The sequence below is a fragment of the Wyeomyia smithii genome, chromosome 1, assembly GCF_029784165.1.
Source record: "Wyeomyia smithii strain HCP4-BCI-WySm-NY-G18 chromosome 1, ASM2978416v1, whole genome shotgun sequence".
In the NCBI taxonomy this organism is placed as follows: domain Eukaryota; kingdom Metazoa; phylum Arthropoda; class Insecta; order Diptera; family Culicidae; genus Wyeomyia; species Wyeomyia smithii.
In genome coordinates, this window is record NC_073694.1 from 39852966 (window position 1) to 39869996 (window position 17031).

Consider the following 17031-nt stretch of genomic DNA (forward strand, 5'->3'; position numbering starts at 1 on the left):
GTAACGGCAACTGTCGTCGCTCGGTCTCTGAGGCCACCTGTTAAGTGGTATCTACGCCGTCTATTTGTTCGTTTGCCCATCTTCCGGCTTGCAGCAAAAGTTCCAGATGTGGATTTGCCTGCTCGCGGTTTTCGTATAAAAGCAACGGCTCTGCGGTAATAGAATTTAATTAAGTTTTCCACTTCACTCCATCCAGTAATCTTGCTTCGTGGATCTCGAGAAGCCCGAGTCCGCAACAAACTATCTAGACCTACGTTGTCTCGGAACTAGCAGCGGCAGAACTCCGACGGGAAAGAATTCCAATAAAAACTTTTCGGTGTCAGTCCACGTTGCTGTAGTAGGCCCGGAAATGTCTGCTAAACTATTCATGCTTGTGGTGGCGGCAGTCGTCCTCGTATCTGGCTTGACACTTTGCGAGGTAAATTATTTTCATTTTCAGCCAATTTTGGTCCCGCTTCGCAGTCAGTAAAACTAGGTTTTCCCCTCTGTTCGCAGGCCCAAGCCCCCCCAGCGGCTCCCACCTTCGAGGATCTAGTGAAAGAGCATGAAGCTAGAATGCTGGCCGTTCTGAATCTGATGGTTACCGGGTCGGCGGCACCGCCGGAGGTGAAGGAGACCGTTCTCGCCAGTGCCCAGCAGGAGTTGGCCGACTGTGTCCAACAGGCGTCCACACATGTCAACCACGGTTTGTTCTACGCCTGCACCGGATCGGTGCTTAAAAACACAAGCAGCGCATTAGGCGTTCACGCCTCTTCCGGGGCAGCCAGCTCGGGATACTAATAATATGGAGGACATGTTTGAATTGTGATAATTATTTTTAATGGTTAATTGCGGAATAAGATCAGCATATTTTTAAAGCACACAATGTTTTATTTAAACCCTAACATTCAATATTCAATTCCAATGCAAGTATTTTGAACAAATTTCGCTATTCCTATAATTTGTTATTTTGTTTTTTGATCCTTAAGGGGTTATATCTACCAAAAAAAATTTTTTTTGTCATTTTTTGTTATTGGCTTAAATCATGCTAAAACTATCCTAGAATCGAAATCTACATCGCTCAAGTACTGATCTAAACTCAAAATTCGTTTAAATCTATATTTACCGAACAACTTTCATGCTCCAAAAAAACATTTTTCGTTTATTTTGGCGATGCTCGTTTTTGTTTTTATTTCGAGGCTTTGTAAACTAGTAGAAGTTACCTATGATCGATATCGTGTTTCAAATTTGTAGTATAGAGGTCGCTGCATCAAGTTTCGACCGTTATAGCGTCTCTACAGCACGTGTTTACTCACAATTTCCATTTGTTTAGTAGATCAGCCGTTCTCGTATTCTACATTCGAACTCGTATTCTTTGTTTGAGTTTTTTTTACTTTTTAACTGTGAGTTATACTCAAAAGTACTCAAATATGAGTGACGAGTTTGAGTTTTGCGTGGAATCGGACGCCAACTGCGTCAAAGTCACTGAGCGTCGCATGTCTGATACCACGAAAGATCGTAGGCGCAGCCTTAGATCAGATGAAATAAAAGGAAGAAGAGGAAGATGAAGCCCAGAAAGGACAACTTTTCGGCACAGAGGTAGCTGACTGAAGGTTTAAAAATTATTAGGGGCTTTACTGTTGCGATTCTTAAGATTTATAGCAATTTGAAACTTTAAACGCGTTTCTCTCAAAACCATGTTTTCAAAATCGGCGAGCAGTAGAACTGAAAAAGTTTACATCCAATTAACTTGAAATTTTAACTGTAGCTTCTTCATTAGATTATCTAGTGAAGTACACACAATTTTAGCGATTGATTAACAGCAACTAAAGTTATAAACAATCAAAGTCGATTTTTTTTGACGAAACAGATTTTTTTTTTCAAACCGTTGCCATTTTGCGAAGAAGCATTCTAAAAATATAATCATGTGTACTTCACTAGCGACACTTATGTAGATAATAAAAAAAATTTTGTTTTAAGGTTTGAGGTCAAGGTTGTTTTAGGGTTTCAACGGTTTTAAATTTTTACACATCTTTGAAAATAAGACTGTGATGATAGTGTCAATTAGTAGATTGTATTTTGTATATAGGTTTGTATTTATGAATCTATCATCAACAACATTAAGAAACTAGCTTAAGTGCAATTTAACTTACTTTTACTAAGATATTTAGCATGCAATGCTAAATTTTACGTAGAGCGTCGTTCCAATAATATTAATATAAAAAAAGTGTGTACGTCAGGGAATAAAAAGATTTATTGTTTGGCCGAAAAATACAAGTTTCAATGCATGGTGTTGAAAGTGTGATATTTTTTTTTGCGATTTAAAATTGATGTATTGAGTGAAAATCGGTAAATTCGCTAGATAAGTCAGTGCGATGTTGCCTCGTCGTAAAAATTCGGTGGTGCATCGGTTCTCTAGCCACGCAACGCATCAGTACCGTTTGAGCGGCGAAAAATGAGGTTATGTAGACGACGAATATTTTAGTGAGCCGATTCTAGTGCATCCCGTAGCTGGTGTGGTGGAACAACGACCAATGCGAATGATGGAATTCGCCGAGCTTTATCTTAGCTTTAGCTCTTTATCTGTCCCGTTACCGGAAGATTTCATCGATTTCTGTCAAGCTTGGGATATTTATTTGATTGAATTCTTCACGCGACTTTAGAAGCTAGCAGAAACTTGCAATTATGGACAACTTAAAGATTCCCTCATCCATGATCAGATTTTGGTTGGATCCGTTGGGACGATACGAGAAAGGCACTTTTGAAGACAGCTAATTTGGATCTGGCAGAGGCAATCGATATTTACCGTGCGCCGAAATTGATGGAAGGTAGAATGACGACGATGAAGATCAAAGAAGAGCCACGCGATTCGGAGCAATCTGCGGAAATGATTGCGAAACGTCCGGTGCTTCTTCCAAGCTACTCCCAAGCTAGCAGTATCCACCAGCAGCTGCAACGATGGTCTTCGGCGGGTGGTGTCTCCTCTGCTCCTTTGCACTTAGCCGGGGGTAGTTAATCGCTTTGCTCTCCCTATCCAGCGAGGAAACACCAAAACTTGTAGCACTCGACGCGGATCAGCGGCACAACCTTCGCTGGACAAAAGCGGAACAATCTTCGCTTTACACACACGGGACACGAACTGTAAAAACAAAACAGTTATACACCGCATACTTCACAAATAAAAACAACGCGTGTGACCGTTACCGCTATCGAGGCTAAACTGATCATCCCGCGATGGCAGCCAACCAAAAAAAACCGCCGAGACCGAATTCAGCACCACTTAACCACAGCTAGAGGAAAATTCCGGCCTATCCAACCCTAACAATTAACGATTAGCTGTAGTTTGCGTTGATGCTCTTCTTTATTACGAAACAGAGATATAATTTTTTTACGTAGAACTTGATGCGATAAGTGAAGGTCGAAAGCAGATGACACTCGGTTGAAGGCTCGTTGAATACCAATGATGGCACTGTTTGCGCTGTAGTTGGTACGACGAAAAGGCAGTTGCAACGCAGAAGACCTCCGCAGGGTTCTGGATGGCGCGTTCAGGTTGATCAGGCAAAGAGTGGCCGGGCAGTCAATCCGTGAAGTCAAAACATCTGAAACTATCATGACGCGAGCTGTACCTCGGCGAAGCTGAAGAGTATCGAGCTGGAGAAGCTGCCAGCGATCCTCGGATCGGGTGTTACGCATAGGTTGCCGCCAGGGAAGCATTCTAAGAGCATAGCGTACGAAACGGGGTTGGATGCTTTCAATGCGGTGGATTGCATTGTTGTAGTGAGGAATCCAGACAGTAGAGCAGAATTCCAATGAGGACCGAACAAGCGAGCAATAGAGTGTTGTTATACATTGTATGTTTCTGAAATCTCGCGTCATGCGGCAAATCATTCCCAGTTTTCTAGCGGCTTTAGCAACAATAAACGATATATGTTGCTTAAATGTCAGTTTGGTAACGAGGAAGACTCCAAGATCCTTGACGTGATCGACTCGCTGTATTGAAGACCCATCTAACTTGTAATCAAAGTGTAGCGGACGGTGTTTTCTAGTAAACGTTATTACTGAGCATTTATTAGGGTTGAGTACCATGAAGTTTAACTTGCATCAACGTGCGAATATGTTGAGTTGTTGTTGGAGATGAGTGGCGTCTTCCACGTTTTTGATTTCGTTTAACGGCTTAAAATCGTCAGCGAACGCAAGACGAGGACATTTCAACGAGTGATGTACGTCATTAAAATACAACAGGAACAACAATGGGCCAAGATGACTACCTTGGGCAATTCCGGAAGTAGCGACAAATGGTTCGAAAATTTCGTCGGCGATTTTCACTCTGAGAGTTCGACCCAGCAAGTAGAATTCTAACCAGCCAAGCAAGTTGCCGCTGAACCCGTATCGATCAAGTTTGGCAACGGTGATTTTATGATTTATTGTCGAAGGCAGCCGAAAGGTCCGTGTAGATAATGTCGGTTTGATGTCGGTGTTAACGAAACTGTCGAACACGTAGTTAGTCAAGCAAAACAGGTTTGTAGCACAGGAGCGCTTGGGAAGGAATCCGTGTTGATCGTCCGAAATAGTGCTTTGACAATGCGAGAAAATAAGTTGAAGGACGACTAGCTCAAATAACTTCGAAATTGCACAAAAAGCAGAAATGCCTCGATAGTTATCTATCTTCGAGCGATCGCCTTTTTTTAGACCGGGAATAGGAAGGCCTGTTTCCAGGTTGTAGGAAATCTTCCAGTAGCGAGCGACAAACGAAACAAGTGGGTAAGCGGTATGAACAATCCAGCAAAGCATTTTTTAGTAGTGTAGCTGGGATTCCATTCGGGCCCGAAGAGTGCGTGTGTTTCAATTTTCGTCGATGTTGATGCATTATCGTCGATGTTGATGCATTATCGTTGATGTTGATCGAAGCCATGGAGTGCCCAGGGAAAGATCGTTATTAGCAGCATCAGAAATTTCACCATCTGTTGGTGTTTAGCTGCTGAATGCACTTGAAAATTTTACAGGTCTGTGCTTCTCTTCTTCGTTGCGACCTTCAACCAAAATGTCGTCGAAGTAACCAACAGTACAATTGAGCCCTTGTATCCATCAATTGTTGGAACGCACCCGGAGTTGGCTTGATGCCGGGTGATAGGCACAGGAATTGGAAGAGGCCTTTGTGAGTTTTTATGGTGAGTAGCGGTTGGCTGGTTGGATTCACCTCTACCCACGCGTATCTAGCGTGGGATGTCAATATTACTAAAAAGATGTCCAGCTTCGGGAAAATACCCTCGTGCAGTGGTAATGAATACTGGTTCGACTCAAGGACGTTGTTGAGACCAGTCTTGAAGTCGGCATATATACGGACGGTTCCGTTTGGCTTCCGTACTGCGACGATCGGTGCCGCCCAGTCACCGAAATCCATTTTCCTCAGGATGTCAAGGTTTTTCAGGCGATTAACAACTATAAAAAATGATTGGATCGGTTGGCCAAAAGCGAATTCAACCGTATGCAGTGCCAAAACTGCGTCAGGGAACCGCTCGAACTTGTTGCGGAATTGGAGTGCGGTATCACCCTCAACGGCATCACGCGAGAGGGTAAGTGCTTCGTTGCATCTCCTAATGTTCATCTTGACATTCTAGGCATAGACTGGATGGATTTGTTCGGATTGTGGAATCATCCGATCGTGTCGTTCTGTAACCAGGTCGCTGCGCAATCAGATCAACGTGTGGCGACCCTTCAAGGTCAGTTTCCCGAAGTCTTTACAAATGAGATGGGACTATGCAACAAAACTCCCGTCAAGCTGGTTCTCAAGGGCAGTCCCAAGCCGGTATTGAGACCAAATCGGCCGGTAGCTTACGCTATGGAGCGTCTTGTGGAAGACGAGCTGTTTCGCCTGCAAACCCTTGGCATCCTGAGGAAGGTGGATTTCAGCGACTGGGTGGCACCGATCGTCGCAGTACGGAAGCCAAATGGAACCGTCCGTATATGTGCCGACTTCTCGACTAGTCTCAACAGCGTCCTTGAGCCGAACCAGTATCCATTACTACTGCCCTAGGATATTTTCGCGAAGATGGACATCTTTTTAGTAATATTGACATCCCACGCTAGATACGCGTGGGTAGAGGTGAATTCAACCAGCCAACCGCTACTCACCAAAAAATCTCACAAAGGCCTCTTCCAATTCCTGTGCCTATCACCCGGCATCAAGCCAACTCCGGGTGCGTTCCAACAATTGATGGATACAATGCTTACTGGGCTCAATTGTACTGTTGGTTACTTCGACGACATTTTGGTTGAAGATCGCAACGAAGAAGAGAAGCACAGACCTGTAAAATTTTCACGCGAATTGAGCAACTAAACACCAACGGATGGTGAAATTTCTGATGCTGCTAATAACGTCCCTTTCCCTGGGCACTCCATGGCTTCGATCATTATCGACGATAATGCAATCCTTGCCGCTGCCAGTTGCTGAAAGCTGGGGCAAAATTTGAAGGGACGCCAGCTTGCCAAGCTTCATTTGATCGATTTCGAGAAATACTCCAGTCGCCGTTATTGCTTACCCACTACAACCCAAAGCTGGGTATCATCGTGTCTGCGGACGCGACTGCATTTGAGCTGGGAGCTCGAATCGCACATCAACTTCCTGACGGGATGGTCAAAGCCATTTGTCACGTGTCTCGAAGTCTGACGTCAGCCAAAGCCAACTACAGTCAGATCGAAAAGGAAGGTTTGTCGCTAGTGTTCGCCGTTACCCGCTTTCATCGAATGTTGTTCGGTCGGAAGTTCATCCTCGAAACCGACCACAAACCGCCGCTTGCTATTTTTGGGTCCAAAAAGGGGATTCCCACATATACGGCAAAACGTTTGCAAAGATGGGCATTAACACTGCTCCTCTACGAGTTCGATATCCGATACGTTTCAACGGAAAGTTTTGGTCATGCGGATATTTTATCCCGATTGATCAACCGACACGTCCGTCCAGAGGAAGATATTGTAATTGCCAACCTTGAAATGGAGGCTTCGATCAGAAGCGTAATCAACGAAAGTCTCGAAGTATTTCCGCTATCATTCAAAATGGTTCAAGCGGAAACCAGAGCCGATGACACACTACAACAAGTCATTCGGTTTGTCAAGGCACATTGGCCTTCAAGGGCAAAGGATCTGTGCAATTCTCAATTAGAACAATTTTACCTGCGGCGCGATTCACTCAACGTCGTAGCCGATTGTCTAATGTATGGAGAGCGCTTAGTTATTTCACCCAAGTTTCAGGAACGGGCGCTTCAGCAGCTACATAAAGGGCATCCAGGCGTTGAACGAATGCGGTCGATAGCGCGTCAGTACGTATATTGGCCTCACATCGACGAAACATTGCCAAGCTCGTTCAGACTTGCAACGAATGCGCCAGCGTGGCTAAAACCAACCGACGAACAAATCTGCAGTCCTGGCCAGTTCCTGAGAAGCCGTGGCAGCGAGTCCATCTGGACTACGCCGGTCCAATGGATGGATGGTTCTACCTCATTCTGGTGGACTCTTTTAGTAAGTGGCCGGAAGTCATTCGAACCAGGAAGATCACCACACTAGCGACTGTGGGAATTCTTCGAGGAATTTTTGCAAGATTTGGAGCTCCTGAAACGTTGGTGACTGATAACGGGATACAATTTACTTGTGGTCCTTTTGCATACTACTGCATCAAGTGGGTATAATCCACCTGAAGACAGCTCCCTTCCATCCGAAATCAAACGGCCGCGCTGAAAGGTTTGTTGATACTTTTAAGAGATCACCATTGCCATTGACCCTTTTCTTCAGTGCTACCGGTCTACGCCATGCCGCACTGCGCCTGGTTGAAAATCACCTGCTGAGCTGCTTCTTGGTAGGCCAGTTAGAACATCGTTGAACCTGCTCCGTCCACCAACACAGTGGCACAAGCGTGAACATCCAAAACAAGAAGCACAATTCAACCTGAAGCATGGAGCGAAGCCGAGATCCTTCGATCATCAAGATCTCGTCTGGGCCAAAGTGTACCGGAACAACCAGTGGACCTGGGAAGCAGGAACAGTGATGGAGCGTATTGCAACTGTTTTGTATAATGTCTGGCTGCCGACGAAGCAAAGCCTGATAAGATCGCATTACAACCAAATGCGAACTCGCCATCAATCCGACGAGACTCAACATTCACCAGTAGATTTTCCAGTCCCTCTAAGCATCCTGTTGGATAGAAGCGACCTCGCTCCTACATCCGCTGCAGACACAGGAGATCCCTCAAGTTTACCGGAACAATCTGATCGTGGAAACCAACGCGGTGCCAATAATAACCAACTGAAACCATCGATTCTTATACGCCAGTCTACGAGGGCTCGTAGACCACCCGTTAGGTATGAACCCTACCAGCTTTTCTAAAACGGGGGAGGTGTTGGGAGGCCTCCCATCGACATCACCGCAGGGCTCATCGACTGACAGCCGTCAGCCTGACAGATGCCAACGCGAACGTCGGTGACCGGATGAGAGATCCGACGTCATCTTGTTTTATTCTTAATTGCGATAGCAGACACGTTGTTTCTGTTAATTTTAGTAAAGTTTATTTTATTCATGTAAATCGTATGTCGTCCCTCACCTATATATCGCAACAATTTGCAAAAGAAGAGGGCAATGTCACTAAAAGCGAGGAGTCAAATTGAATCTTTCTAGGAATAACATATACAATACTTTTTCGGCTGGTGTTAAGAAATAAGAAAATTTTCAAAAATTATATTTTTAGAAACGACAGCCCGCTAGTAGATGAAAATTCATACTCACATTTTTTCCATAACGTACAGTTTCCATGATTCCCGTTATATAAGCCGCTGCGAAACAGAGTGTTATAAGGACCATTTTTTTCAAAAATTAGTTTTTTACATAGACCGCATCTACTCAAGAAGCTGAAATTATGAGACTAGAGAAATTTCAAAAAATCGAACTTTAAAGCTGATTTATACCATGTTGAAATTTGGTCCGAAACAGAATGGCCAAATCGAGGTAATACCATCATGTAACTTGTCACTTGTCCTGTAACATGTTACACGTAATGTAACATGCAAAATGTAACATGTGAAATATCATGTAATATGTAACATGTTGTGTTACATGTGATGTTAAACGTCACATGTTACATGTGACATGCCATGTACATCATATAACATGTGATATTAGCCATTTTGTACGAGTTAACGTTATTTTTATTTATGTTTTTGTACAAGACCACTCTGTTCCGAAAAGATACGAGGATTCCAGTAAAATATATATGAAGTCAGAGTGGGCTTTGTACATTGGTATGGTAAAGACACTTATTTCGCCAAAAAAAATGGTAATTTTATGTATTCACATGTTAAACCATTTCATAACCTTCATATTAGAACTTTTTGTTTGAAAGAATCCGTTGAACAGAATTTTATTCGGAGATTTTTCGAAAATTGCTTCTGCTGACAAATTTGCTCGATGGCTCTGTTCCGCAACGGCTCATATGATTATCGCAAAATTCATGTATTTTTACTGTTGTGTGTATTATGAATCTATTAAATTAAAACATTCTGTTCTCTATACTGCCGGTACCCGGATAACTGTCCCATAATGAAAAACAACATGTTGAGAAAACGGCGATTTAATATAATCCGTGTATTCTCGGATTTCCAGCAATTAAATCCAGAACCAATGACCATAACAGTTTCATGGCACCACAAGTTTATCGTTGAGAACGAAAAACCATGGATGCTCAACTGATCTGCGGCGTATGGTTCTAGCCGAAACCGCCAACGAGAGGTTTTCCTGAATCACTTTGACCGATATTTTTGGAGATTTCTTCACTTCCCGGATGATTCGTTGATCCGTCCAGCTATCGGTCTTCCGACGACGGCTTTTTCGGGATCTGTCAGCAAGCGAACCGTAAGTATTATGCTTCTGCACAATTTTACAGACTGCTCCCCGGCTTATTCCAAACTTCTCTGCAATCTTCCGCTGCGAAATGATCGTGATCTACTAGATTTTGGACTTGCATGCTGATTTTTTTCCCACCCATTTTAATTTTGATGAAAACTCTTTGTGCAAACAACAAAAAACTGAACCACTAAGTGATTGTAAATAATATCACACAGCCCTAGCTGTCATCACATGTGAAAACGACGAGTTACTCGAAGATTTCCAATGATTTCCATATAAATTTTTGGGAGTGGGCTTTTATTTTTGTCAACGCATTTTTGCACACATTCAAGAAGTCATGTATGGAGCGGGGGCCTAGTGTGGTTGGTAACGTCTCCGCCAACCACGCTCGACGCCTGGGTTCGAATCCCACCGCCGACATAGGTGTCGATGGTTGTGAGGTGGCGTGATCCACTCACAACCAACCCAACTGGTCTAGATTCAATCCTAGCCGACACCGGGAGATTTTCTGAGGCGAAAAATCTCTGGGATCACGCCTTTCATCGCATGAGGAAGTAAAGCCGTTGGCGCCGGTCCGTTGATAAACGGGTCGTGAGTTAGGGTCCTGGGTGTGGAGTCGCCTCCCTGGGCGTCGGTGATTGGCCACAACAGTGGCGGAACTAGACCGACGGAAAATAAGCGAGAATAAAAAAAAAAAAGAAGTCATGTAATGGAGTAAACAAAATCCAACAAAAATGACAAAACTCGTTAATTATCTGAAAAAGTGATAAATAACAAACAATCGTGTGGAATAACGGCTGCAGTTTTTTATATAAAAGTCCAGAAATCGAGAAATGTTTCTAAATACTCAAAGTGGGCTTTTATTTATGCCTATCACTGTAGATTGTACTACAGAAAAACAACATTAGTCTAGTTAATTAAATGACATACTTCTATATGCCTAAAATAATCCGATATACACTAATCTGGAGCAAAATTATATGCTTGCAGTTTGTACTACTATGAAGTGGGACTGTAATGCAGGTACTTTCAATACGGGACAAAAACAACTTGGTATTTTTTCCATGTTTTTCCATACAAAAGTATCAATTTTAATTTTTTCTAAGAAAATATGATAACAATTAAGTCGATTCCCGATGATAACTCAAAAGTGACCAAAATCAGTATGGGACAGTTATGCGGGTACCGGCAGTATATACCTATTTAAAATATATTGATATCAATACATATTACTACTATTTTTTCAACTGTGTTACCTTTTCTGCGATTGAAAAATTATGAGAAATTCTCTCAATCCTCTGAATCTCTGCTCAGAGCACCGGTACTCACAATCAGCTGTTTTTAAATGTGAGTTACGCTGGAAGTATGAAAAGCTCAAAGCTTTTACAGTTCCAAAGAAATAGTAGAAACGGGAAAAACACGACAAAGCTGTCAAATTGCGAAAACAGAAACACAAAAACAACACAGCAAAAGTTAATAGTTTATCATCATCAGTGCTATTCAGTGCGATTAACCTGAATCAGCCGAATTTACGTCGCAAATAATGGGAAATCAACTGGTCGGGGTAGCACCGTCCCAAATCTTCCCCGTCGAGCACTACCTGACCGGATCGTTCGAGTCGGATTTGCAGTATGAATCCAGGTTCGTTTCGTATGTCGTCTGACCGCAAAAGTAAGTAACAATTGATTTGTTTTAGCATGGGAAGCACTCGCTTCCTCAAAGTTGCACGGGCCAAAACCGACGAAGGCTTGGTTGTGGTGAAAGTGTTTGTGAAACATGATCCGTCTCTACCGTTGGAGCAGCATGTTGATAAGATTGAATACATCAAGAAGAACCTGGCACATGCGGCGAACTGTTTGCCTTTCCAAAGGGTGCTGGTAAGTGCTTTAAGAGTAGGTAAAAATGATTAAATTTTAATATGATTTTTTTAGACCACCGAGCGCGCCAGCCTCATCATTCGCGAGTACGTCAAGCACAGTCTCTACGATCGGGTGTCGACCCGACCCTTCCTAACGCTGATCGAAAAGAAATGGATCACCTTTCAAATCTTGTGCGCGCTGCACCAGTGCCACAAGCAGAAGATCTGCCATGGTGACATCAAGCTGGAAAACATAATGATTACATCTTGGAATTGGATTCTGTTGTCCGATTTTGCTTCGTTCAAGCCAACTTACCTGCCGGAGGATAACCCTGCTGACTACAGCTTCTTTTTCGATACCAGCCGTCGTCGAACATGTTACATTGCACCGGAACGTTTCGTTAAATCTACTAGCGGTGAGAACATTCCGCAAAAAGCAGATGTATCACTTGTGGGAGACGGTCCCTGCTACACTGGTAACCTACAATCAGAGATGGACATCTTTTCGGCGGGCTGTGCACTGCTAGAACTGTGGACTGAAGGGTCTGCTCCATTTGAATTTTCGCAGCTGCTAGCCTACCGCCGGGGTGAAGTAGAATTGGTTAATAAGCACCTCGAATTTATCGAAAACAATTGCTTGAGAACGCTTCTACAATCTATGCTAAGCTTAGAGCCCAAAAATCGAAAATCCGCTGAAATTTATCTGGATCAAGAAAGAGGCAAACTTTTTCCGGAGTATTTCTATTCGTTTTTGCAATCTTATTTGCAAATGTTCTCTACCATTCCAATTGTCCCTGCGGACGAGAAAATTTCACGATTGCATTCAGATATTGAACAAATTATCAACATTGTGACTGGGAAGAATGAACAACCCCCGGAAGAGAATTCTGAACAAGGCGACCTTCCAGAAGGGGTTATCCCCGAAATAACTAAGCAAAACTCTGAAAGTGACGGTTTGATACTAATAACTTCAGTGGTGACTTCCTGCATCCGAGGTAAGTGAATTGATTCCACTGATCAGCATAGGCTACTAACCTCTTAACCGTATTTCTAGGTCTTAAATTTTGCAGCTCGAAACTTGCCTCACTAGGCATTCTCCGCAAGCTGGCAGAAAACACAACCTCGGAAACCATTCTTGACCGCATTCTTCCTTACATCTTGCACTTAGCCCAAGATTCGACGCCACGAGTACGGGTCTGTGCGCTCGATACGCTCACGCACTGTCTCAGCTTAGTGCGTAACCTGTCGCGAAGTGATGCAAATGTATTCCCCGATTACATTCTGCCCGCAATCGCTCCTTTGGCGACCGACAGCTCTACGATGGTTCGTGTTGCTTACGCTAGAAACATCGCAACCCTTGCGGAAACGGCTGTCGGTTTTCTCGAACAATCCCAGTTCAGTTGTAGTTCTGAGAATCACACACCCCCGCATTACGAAACGGAACTTAGCGCACTCCACGAAATGCTCCATCAATCCGTTTTGTCGCTCCTCACCGACGCTCAGCCAATCGTCAAACAAATGCTTATGGAGTCCGGAATAACTAAGCTATGTGTCTTTTTTGGTCGGCAGAAAGCGAATGATGTAATTCTGTCGCATATGATAACCTTTCTGAACGACAAAGGAGACAAAAATTTGCGTGGTTCCTTCTTCAACTGCATCATTGGTGTGGCAGCTTTCGTCGGCTGGCACTGCTCGCCAATGTTGATCCCTTTGCTACAGCAAGGGCTCACCGATCCGGAGGAATTTGTGATCGCCAAAGCGATACGAGCGACCACGTCGCTAATTGAACTGGGATTAATTCAAAAGTTGGGTATTATCGAGTTCATAGCCGAATGTGCCTGTTATCTGAATCATCCAAATCTCTGGATTCGACACGAGATTTGTGGACTGATCTCCACCTCCGCTAGGATTCTGAGTGCACTCGATGTGCAATGCAAAATAATGCCATCGATTGCCAATCACCTGAAGGTGCCGCTAATTCAGGTGGAGAAACCGGAGCTTCTTATGGACAGCCTGCTGCCGGCGATACCGCGCAATATTTACGACGATGTTATCAAGTGTCACGACATCAACCAGCTGATCGAAGTTCTGCGCGAGAGGAAAATGGCTCGCAGTAAGTGCAGTGATGGATGCATCCCGCAGTATGGAGAAATGACTACGCAGATGAAAAATGTAAGTACCTAACTAATGTGAGATTTTATTAAATACACCTTATTCAATCTTGCGATTCTTCAATTATTTTAGCTATTTCGCCGCCTCACTAACGAAGGCCTCACAGAGCAAATCGAATCCCAGCTGCTGGCAATGAGTGCTCACTTGATCAAATTGCACCGGTACAAACTGGCGGAGACACGTCTACCGCACAACAACGGCCGCATAACACTTAGCCCAACGGTCATTCGGGAAGTTCCACTATGCGAGCGGACCAATAAAATCGACCTAAATGCAGGTAAAAGCAAACAATGCAAATCCGAATCGGAAAACCCACAAGAGTGGCAACACATGTTTACGGCGGTGGACTCACATTCGCCGTCTCCCACATCGCCCAGCAACGACTCGGTAGCGTCGGTGCTGACTGTCACGAATTTGGCTCCGCCAACGCAACCAACTCCAACGTCCAGTTTGGTAGAGTACAGCATGCCGGAGCGAACTGCCATGCAGGAACGTTCCGCCGAATGTAGAGTGGAATTCGAAAATCTTATCGCCAAGCAGAAGGCACGTTACGCTTCCTATGCAGTGAACCGAGAACTGCGGGATCCACTAATGAACGCATCACCCCTTCCAGCAAGCTGGAAAATGAACGGCACGCTGGTGGCCCATTTGCATGAACATAAGGCTGCGGTCAGCCGGATGACAACGCTAAAACAGTGCGGCTCACTATTCGCCAGTGCTTCGATCGATGGCACTGTCCGGCTTTGGGATTGCAACAAACTTGACGGCCAGCAGTCGATTAATCGATCGCGGCAATCTTATCACGCGAATACTCCGTTGCATGCCATTGCGGCATGTGATGCTGGACAATCTCTGGCCATCGCTGGTAAAGACGGAGCACTTTTACTGTTAAAAATCGATACCAACTCCAGTAAAATGGCTCTGCAGCAGGCTCGACATCTCGATTCCAATTCACGGGTCGATCGTGTGAGTGGAGAACCCCAAGACGATGGGCCGGTTGTCGAGATGCAACCTCTTGATCAAGGAGCCCAGAGTGTTATCGTCTACGCAACGCTCTACGGAGCGCTGGTTGGATGGGACATCCGAATGCCGGGTCATGCTTGGCGCCTTGAAAGCGATCTCCGTAAAGGTGTCATCACGACTTTTTGTGTCGATCCCGCAAGCTCGTGGCTCACAGTTGGAACCAGCAGCGGCCGGCACATTTGCTGGGACTTGCGGTTCCGTTTGCCGATTGCAGAAATTAAACATCCACATGACTCGAGGATACGTCGGGTATCGCACCATCCGACAGAGCCTTCCTGGTTAGTCTCGGCCTCGCAAGGCAACAATGAAGTGTACGTATGGAACATCGAAACCGGACACCGGCAGCAAGCTTACTGGGCTAGTCCCAGTCCTCCGCTATCCAATACAAATGTGTCGTCACATTCCGTGTGCGCTCTCCTCCCAGGAGTAGTTGATGGTTACGGCTTCCTTTTGACGGGAGGAACCGATCAGCGCATACGTTACTGGGATTCTTTGAATGTAGACAACTGCTCGCTGGTAGTCCCAGCGCCAAGAGATTATCTAGCAGCATCCAACATCTCATACGAGTAAGATAGAAAGATTCTCTCAATGAAAATGATTCAACTTTGTAAAATTCACAGATCTCGACTAATTGACGGCACAAATGTGATTTCGGAAATCCATCACAACACCAGCACCGGAGGAAGTTCCAACACCGGGTCTGATCGTACTAACCGAGCCGGCGCGGAGGACGCACCACGCTCGGGACCGGAAATGCCTGCTCCGGGACATCACGATGTGATCAGTGATCTACTGATGTGCCGGGCGGCCAGACAGTCCTTTGTAGTTTCCAGCAGTCGGGATGGCGTAATCAAACTGTGGAAGTAAATTGTCATTGGATAGCAATGCAAATGCACGGTTTATTTGTTATAATAAAAGTTTCGAATATGAGCACTACAATCAATGCGATAATTAGTTTTTACCTAGTCACCCATTTAATACTGGCAATTGAAGCAAATTTTACAGATTTACAAAATTTCCTTCACGAGAAAAACAAAATTTTATTAATTTTATATTCTTTTCTTCTTTATTCCTTGACTTGATAAATTAAACAAAGAATAACAGTAATAGCCATGCATTACTTTCCATGTGAAGATCCCAAAACACATTTCATAAAATCTGGTGCTCCAAAGAGGACTCCACAAATTGGTGGCTGATGTGGATAATATGGCTGCTGAACGCCATAATCCGGATAGCCCGGTTGCTGTCCCGAAGCACCCAATTCCTCGCTGCCGAAAGGTGGGTAAATCGGTGGTGAATGTGGAGGATAGAATCCATCAGCTTGATATCTAAGATGACCGGATCCCGGAGCACCCAATTCTTCGTCGCTGCTCAAAGTGGGGTAAACCGGTGGTGGACGAACTGCCGGAATGCCAAACTCCGGATCAACGTCAGTTATGGGGGAACCTTCCGGCGGAGCACCCAATTCAACTTCGGGACCAAATTCAGGGTGGTAACTTGGCAGTTGACGGTTGAATCTAGCTCCAATCCATGGATTATCTGGCGATCCTACGGAATTGACTAGGGGCAAAACACCGATTAGCAAAGTTGCAGTTAGAAAAAGGACGTTTCGTCGCGTCATTTCTTATTCACTCACTAACCGATTCCTACAACTCGAGAGCGGGACTACTAGCTGTGTTGATTTCTTTTATGCTATATCGCCCATAATTGGCGAAAAATTGATTCGCAATCGAACATTTATCGTATCATTTGATTTCATGCATTGCTCGAGTAAATGTGTACTTTAAACAAATAACAGTAGAGATTTTTCATCACGATTGTATGTTTTCCCCAAAGCGTTTTATTGCAGTACAAAACTATGAGATTATTATTTTTCAAATAACCCAGAGTGTTCCTGGAAGGAGTAACGGATTGAATCCCAGGCTCAATAATTTTGACAGTAAAAATATGTATTTATGATAAAAAACACAGGCCAAAGGTCATTTAAAACTCACCTTCGGAATATCATGGGCATCGGAAGTCTTCCAAAACATCGTCGAAAACGTGCTGGTTGGGATCAAAGGTGTCTTCATCGATGATTTCGTGACCTTCGGACGCAGCAGGGACGAACA

At 44.3% G+C, this 17031-nt stretch overlaps 3 protein-coding genes across 3 annotated transcripts; 2 read left to right on the forward strand and 1 right to left on the reverse strand.

Annotated features, from left to right (window-relative positions):
* The first annotated feature begins 156 nt into the window (after positions 1-156).
* Positions 157-865, forward strand: LOC129717522 (uncharacterized). Its single transcript, XM_055667486.1, has 2 exons — positions 157-418; positions 496-865. Exons 1-2 carry the CDS (start codon positions 350-352, stop codon positions 778-780), a joined length of 354 nt encoding a protein of 117 aa, XP_055523461.1. The 5' UTR covers positions 157-349; the 3' UTR covers positions 781-865.
* Positions 866-5011: 4146 nt separating this feature from the next.
* On the reverse strand, positions 5012-5380 carry LOC129716709 (uncharacterized protein K02A2.6-like). The gene has a single exon (XM_055666543.1). The coding sequence runs from the start codon at positions 5378-5380 to the stop codon at positions 5012-5014; it is 369 nt and encodes a 122-aa protein (XP_055522518.1).
* A 5897-nt stretch (positions 5381-11277) lies between these two features.
* Positions 11278-15863, forward strand: LOC129717728 (phosphoinositide 3-kinase regulatory subunit 4). Its single transcript, XM_055667837.1, has 6 exons — positions 11278-11508; positions 11564-11744; positions 11799-12720; positions 12780-13897; positions 13970-15486; positions 15541-15863. Exons 1-6 carry the CDS (start codon positions 11411-11413, stop codon positions 15785-15787), a joined length of 4083 nt encoding a protein of 1360 aa, XP_055523812.1. The 5' UTR covers positions 11278-11410; the 3' UTR covers positions 15788-15863.
* The last annotated feature ends 1168 nt before the right edge of the window (positions 15864-17031 follow it).